The sequence below is a fragment of the Bison bison genome, unplaced genomic scaffold (genome assembly GCF_000754665.1).
Source record: "Bison bison bison isolate TAMUID 2011002044 unplaced genomic scaffold, Bison_UMD1.0 scf7180017864066, whole genome shotgun sequence".
NCBI classification, from domain to species: domain Eukaryota; kingdom Metazoa; phylum Chordata; class Mammalia; order Artiodactyla; family Bovidae; genus Bison; species Bison bison.
In genome coordinates this window covers 7,155,254-7,162,693 of record NW_011494638.1, presented here as the reverse complement: position 1 = coordinate 7,162,693, position 7,440 = coordinate 7,155,254, and the positions used below count along the sequence as shown (strand labels likewise).

At 35.2% G+C, this 7,440-nt stretch overlaps 1 protein-coding gene across 5 annotated transcripts in view; it reads right to left on the bottom strand.

The window, feature by feature from the left end:
• RNF111 (ring finger protein 111) overlaps positions 1 to 7,440 on the bottom strand; it is a 91,877-nt gene that overhangs the window by 31,370 nt on the left and 53,067 nt on the right. For all 5 annotated transcript variants that reach the window (XM_010836820.1, XM_010836822.1, XM_010836824.1 and 2 more), the window contains exons 3-4: positions 4,228 to 4,354; positions 1,438 to 1,601 (exon numbers count right to left, since the gene is read on the bottom strand). In XM_010836820.1, the coding sequence (XP_010835122.1) occupies positions 1,438 to 1,601; positions 4,228 to 4,354 (291 nt within the window). The remainder of the gene's footprint in view (positions 1 to 1,437; positions 1,602 to 4,227; positions 4,355 to 7,440) is intronic.

Sequence of the window (7,440 nt, the reverse complement as noted above, 5' to 3'; positions counted from 1 at the left end):
TAGATGGCAGGTGTCACATGGGAAAACACAAAGTTTCCAAAAGAGTCAACAATATTTAATTGGATAATCTTTAATAAATCCCTATTATATTAACCGCTTCTTACAGATGATTTATGGTACTTCCAAAATAAAAACCAAAACATTGTTAACTGAAATGTACATTGAGAATAAATTCTCTCTTCATAAACATCTTAACTCCAAAGTACTGGTACTCTGAAAGTTATGATCATCCAAACTGCCAACAGCCAATATTAGAGTTGATTTCACAAGGCCCTTAACTCTTCCAACCTAGCAAATGTATTCTTTATCTAATTTATAGCTAACTGCCAAAACTAATGGGCTTCCCTTGTGGCTCAGATGGTAAAGAATCCAATCCATATATGGCTTACCAAATATTAAGGACATTATGATTGAGGGCTTCTTTTTTAACTTATTTTTTATTGGAGTATGGTTGCTTTACAATGTTGTATTAGCTCCTACTGTACAGCAAAATGAATCAGCCATACATATACATGTATCTCCTCCCTTCTGGACTTCCTTTCCATTAAGGTTACCACAGTTCATTAAGCAGAGTTCCCGACCATTTCCTTCTAAGATGTAACTATCAGTATCTAAAGATAATTCTCAATTTGAGGGAAAATTCACAAATGTATTCATATATTCATACTTGCTTACCACATTTCCTAACCTCTGCTTTCCAACTCTAGCATTGTTTCCTCAGTTACTTGGGTGTAGCTGTATGTAAGCCAGAGAAGTGAAGTGTAAGTCTTAGTCGCTCAGTCATGTCCAACTCTTTGCAACCCATGGTCTGTCCATGGAATTCTCTAGGCAAGAACACTGGAGTGGGTTGCCATTCCCTTCTCCAGGGGATCTTCCTGACCCAGGAATTGAATAGGGTCTCCTGCAGTGCAGGAAGGTATTTTACCATCTGAGCTACAGAAGCCCTGTAAGCCAAAACGAAACACTAGAGCTAAGCAGCACATAAAGTTACCACATTATTACACTGAAAGATAACATAACTTATAAAAGCAAATTCAACATCTCAAATAACTAGTATTAATCATTTAAACTCAGTTACACTGCTTTTCTGTTCTGTATTTTAAAACTGTTGTTTCTATTTTTCATAGTAAAGTATGACAGCAATATTATAAATGAAAGTAATACATAAGTCTGAGGATAGATCAAACCACCACTTGTAAAAATAATTTTTTCTAAGAAAACAACTACCAAGCAGTGAAACAATAACCAGAAAAAACTTAGACACAACTTACAAACTGGGGTTATATTATCAACTGAAAATAACATTAGGATAATCTGCCAACTTCTCTGTAATTTAATAATATATTATTGACATATTATTATAGTTTCTAACATATTAAGATATTTCATTTTACTAAATTGTCTTCATAATTCCACACTGCTAGCACTCCAACTTACCATCTTCATCAACAGTAAGGTCCACAACTTCTGCTGCATTCTGCCTCAAGGGCTGTATAACAGTAGACATTCTATTACGGTTCCGTGGCTCCTGTGGTCGACTTGTATGAGAACTTGAACCTTGGCTCCAGTGAGATCTATTGTGTCCAAGGGTTGACCGAGACCTAAATAACAAAATTTTTAGTCACCTAAGAAATCATAAGCCTTTCTTACAAAATAAGTTGTGAAATTCTTCATGCAAGAATTCTCCAGAGAGATAATCACAATAGAATTTAGAATTATGACTAGCATAATGCTGAGCACTCAATAAACATCTGAATTAAATATTTAATAAATGTTCACCAACCAACTGACCTAAGAAAACGAAAAATATGTTAGGCCTATCATTGGTGTAAAATATAGGATTCTGTTTCAAGAATGCTACTCTCTTTTCAAGGTAGAGTAGTCACCTGGGTTATAATCAATCATTTACATTTTAAGACCTAAAATTATTCATCATAGATATAGTAACAAAAATATCAACACCCTAAACATTTAATAACATTCACATGATCTTCAGCTTTGGAAGTCCAGAACCAAGTTGTTTCTGGGACTGTCCTAAAAGAGATTTGAAGTACGAGAGATTTCTTGCTATCAGGAGAAGTAAGGATAGCCGTAGCTAGTTTACTGCAGCTAACTATACTTTGGCAGCTATACATAACATCATTGTTTGAGCCACTTATGCTTTAAAGGCATATAACTACAAACCCTCAACACCAAATGCCTTTTATCATCTGTTAATTATGTATATTGTACTAAATTACTTACAGGCATATATTTTATTATTAAAAAATTGTAAAGGATTCACTGTAATGATCTGGATTAAAGGTACAGAGAGACAGTATATAGAATATGCAGCTCTCAGGATCCAAGGAGAAAAAAATAAATGTTTTAGGAAGATGGGGTTTACTACAAAGTTGGTTTTTCCTCCTGCCCAAAATGAATGTAAAACTGCCTATATGCTTATATGTATGTATGTCAGCATGTACGGAAAAAAGTGAGCCAGATCTACTAACGTGTAGTTGTATGCGTATGAGATTGGTCACTCAAAGTTCATACAGAGAATTTCAGAGAAGAACTCCAAAGTTCAAACTGAGCTGAAAATGGCCTTAGCAATCATGGAGCCTAGAAGTTTAGAAAGAACTTCAAATTGTAAATTTAAATTTTCAAGTAATAGAGGAGTATAGAGGTTAAATCCTGAGACACAGATTAAAAAAAAAAAGAAAAAAAGACAGTGTATTCCAGCAAGAATTGTACATATTAAGGCATGAGGATAAACAAATGTTTCAAGATGAAATAGTTTTAGATAAGGAGAATGATCACCATTTAAAATTCTTTAGAAATCAAGAGTCTTTGATGAAACTGAGCAGCCTATTATTTCTGAGAAACTGTTAATAGCTGAAGAAAGTTCCAGGTCTTTGCAGTACTTTGGTGAAAACTTCACAGGATATACTAACTCCAAATATAATGTTGAGTGAAGTACCAGCAAAAAGCCTGATGTATAAGGAACAGTTCCAGAGGCCTTAGTGGCAATTATCAAATCCTGACACAAGGAGATCTGAAACATGGATACATTCTCTCTTACAGAGGAAGGGCAAGGAGCCAGTTGAAGTGACAAAGTTAATGTTCTAGGTAACCATAAGGAAAATAAATATGAGTAATGAGCTTATATGTCTTTTTCAAGAGCACTGTCTCCACTATGTAAATGCATTTGCTTGAATATTTAAACATCTGCATGATAAGAAAGCTCTCCAATTCCACGAAAAAACAGGTTCTTAGTTTCAACAATAATTATAGCTCATAGAAACCAAGTTAATATTGTATCAAGCACTATGGGCAGTCACAGGTATCTATGGCACATACCACGGAGTATCAATTTTCCTCCAAGTATGGGAAAATCATTTAAATTTAAACAAGTGTATGTTATAGAGTGCTCTCTTCCACGCCATTAGAGCAGTACTCCAATGAGAAAGTGTTAAGTAAAGAAGCACGTTCTAGACTGTTACATGAACATTTTTTTTTCAATCAATAACATTAAAATACAATAAGCAAATGCATTTCTGAATTCATTCCAACACAAAAATTAAGGTTCATCCATAGATTAGTTTTGTGCATGACATGAAAGAGAGGAGCAGTTCACTGCTTCCTTTACCAGTATCTGTAACCATCTAAAGCCCAAAATGAATACAATATTAGGGTCTCTCTCTCTCTTTTTTGGTCAAAGTGATTCTCAAAAGGACAATGACATTTCAATTATTTATCAAAACAAACAAGGATATCCCATTCATTTTTTACTACAGAGCTTATAACAAATTACTGAGTGAAGGACAAAAAAATTTTAAAAGAGGTTTGATACAAAGTTGTCCTAATATAAAAGCATAAACATCACTGGTATTAATGAGAAACCAGGAGTTTGTGAACTCTGAATCATAAAACAAACTCAATTTTATAAAACACCAAGTAAAATCAATATTTATCCAGAGCAATGACTCAACTCTCACTGTATACTTGGGGTGCTTAAAAAATACTGATTCCTAAGATTCTGGTTCAACTGGTCTGGGCCATGATCCAGCAACAATATGTATTTTATAATCTTCCCAGATGAATCTAACTCAGCCTAGTTTAACAACCACATACTCAAACTAGGTTGTTTTTTTTTTTAATTAAAACAATGAAAATATCTGCAGCACAAATGTGTCTAAATATTTATACTTAAAACTTCAAATATACAACTAGGAATTAAAATCTTACCGATAGCTTTCCCCAACTGTTACTATCTCCACTTCACTGTCAGTTGAGGTAACATTAATTTCTTCATTGGCAGTGATCTGGGGAGTGGAGGAAGCTTCTATCACCACAACATCTTCATCAATATTTCCTAGAAAGAAGAAAATACATTTGAAGGGTATATGAGATAAACAAAGTCCTACTGTACAGCACAGAGAACTATATTCAGTATTCTGTGATAAACCATAATGGAGAAGAATATAAAAAAAAAGAATGTATATACATGTGTAATGTTATCAACTTGCCAAACAGAAGAAATGAACACAACATTGTAAGTCAACTATACTTCAATTTTAAAAATTAAGGGCATATGCCTGTCAGCTAACTTATAGACAAAAAATTTTGACATTTTTTACTTGTGTGAAATTAGTCACAAAAGTGAAAATTTTATCTGCCAAATCAAAGTTTTTAAAACCGGAGTTCACCACACATAGTGAAAAGTTACTTACTCTTTTTTTAAACTTTTGTTTATTATTTACCCTTGGTTGTGCCGGGTCTTCACTGACACGTGCAGGCTTCTCTAGGTGCAGCAAGCAGGGACTACCCTCTAGTTGCAGTGCGCAGGCTGCTCATCGTGGTGGCTCTTCTTGTTGCAGAGCACAGGACTCTAGGACACGCAGGCTTCCGGAACTGTGGCATGTGGGCTCTAGAGTGCCCGCTCAGCACTTGCAGAGCACAGGCTTATTTGCCCTGAGGCATGTGGGATCTTCCCAGACCAGGGATCGAACCCGTTGCACTGGCAGGTGGATTTTTAACCAATGGGTCACTAGGGAATTCCCTTTCTTAATCGGTACGTATTCATTTTTAATTCTTCTCATGATTTTTGTTTATGCTTTACAAACTTTCAGTAGTTTCCATATGAATTTGCATAATCATATAAGGACATTAACACTGTAATATTTGGAAGTAGTCATTTAAGATCTTATGTAAGATATTCACATTCTGTAAGATATTAACCCTTTAACATATAAAATGAAGACACTACACTCTCTGCACACTTTCTTCAGGGTTGTTTTTATTTGTGTGATATGGTATTTTTTAAGAAACACAGTGACTTTTTAGTTTTATGCTACAGAACCTTTTTCTGTACACAATCTTTTCTAAAGTATTCTAAGTTTGGAAAGTGCTTCCTTATCTAGAAGACATTATACTGGGTTCAGTGTGTTTCCTTAGTATTTACTTCACCTAGAACTAATTTTTACTTACGGCATTAGATAAGATTATTACTAGAAGTTGGCCCTGCTAAATGAAACAATGTAGTCCCGCACACACACTCACACAAAAACACTGTATGATTTCACTTATGGGTGACTGTTTAAAGTAGTCAAATTCACAGATAAAGGGGAATGGTGGTTACCAGGACTGAGGGGGAAAGAAGGAAAAGGGAGCTGTTAATTGGGTATGGAGTTTCAGATTGCAAGAAGAAAAAGTTCCAGAGATCCATTTCACAACCACGTGAATATTCTTAAAACTACTGAACTGCACCCTTTAAACTGGTTAAGACGGTTAAACAAACAAAAAAAAAGGATAAAAGTTACCCTCCATTTCTACTCTTGCTGTATTTTCCACAAATCTAGGGCTAAACTATCTTTTTAAAAATAGTCTTATCTCTTCATTACTATCACCTAAAGGTCAGCCAACAACTTCTAAGACATGTTTGAGATAAGAATTTTCCAATAATAAGAATATTGAGAGCTTAAAATTTCATCCACTTTAAGTGTACATTTCACTGACTTTAGTACATTCGTGAAGCATAACCACACCGCAGTCCAGTTTTTAAATATTTCCAATACCCTAAAAAGATCCCACAAGCCCTATTTCAGTCAATCACCATCCCTCTATCTGCATCCCTACACCCCTACAACATGGAGAAGGAAATGGCAACCCACTCCACTATTCTTGCCTGGGAAATCCCATGGACAGAGGAGCCTGGTGGGCTACAGTCGATGGGGTAGCAAGAGTCGGACACGACTTAGTGACTGAACCACCCCTGTCATTATGGATTGAATTGTATTTTCAAAAGCTCAATATAAATAGAGTGATACATTATAAATACTTTCATATCTGGCTTATTTCACTGCTTCTACTGCTGCTAAGTCGCTTCAGTCGTGTCCGACTCTGTGCAACCCCAAAGACGGCAGCCCACCAGGTTCCCCCGTCCCTGGGCTTATTTCACTAAGCATACTTATTTTGTGATTTATTTATCTTTCTGGCATATCAACAGTTCATTCATTTTTACTGCTGAGTAAGTTTCCTATCATATGAATATATCACAGTTTATCCATTCTTCTGTTATTGATGGACACCTAAATTTTTCTCACTTTTGGCTATTATAAATAAATGCATGTACTTCATTGTATACATGTGATTACATTTTTCTTGCGTAAATTGTTAGGAATGCAATTTCTACATACTATCATACATTTGTGTTTAGCATTTTAATGAAGTGCCAAATTGTTTTCCTAAGTGACTGTTCAATTTCACATTCTTGCCGGGAAAATGAGGGCTCTATATCTTTGCCATGAATTATTATTGTCTCTTTTTTTATAGTAACTGTTCTAGTGCATATATAGTAGTATTTTATTGTAGTTTAATTTTCATTACTGTAATAACTAATGATGTTGAGCATTTTTTCAAATGCTTATTAGCCACTGTGCCAAAATATCAATTCAGATCTTTCATTCATGTTTAACTTGGACTTTGGTGTTGAATTATAAAAGTTCTTTATATACTCATTTCCTTAATGGTGTCTTATGAAGCACAGAAGTCTTTCATTATAAGATGGTACCAAAGAATTTAACTGAAAGAGAAACTCCCCAGGTCAGTAGGTGCCCAATATGCTACTGGAGATCAGTGGAGAAACAACTCCAGAAAAAATGAAGGGATGGAGCCAAAGCAAAAAGAATACCCAGCTGTGGATGTGACTGGTGATAGAAGCAAGGTCCGATGCTGTAAAGAGCAATACTCCATAGGAACCTGGAATGTCAGGTCCATGAATCAAGGCAAATTGGAAGTGGTCAAACAGGAGATGGCAAGAGTGAATGTCAACATTCTAGGATTCAGCGAACTGAAATGGACTGGAATGGGTGAATTTAACTCAGATGATCATTATATCTACTACTGCGGGCAGGAATCCCTCAGAAGAAATGGAGTAGCCATCATGGTCAACAAAAGAGT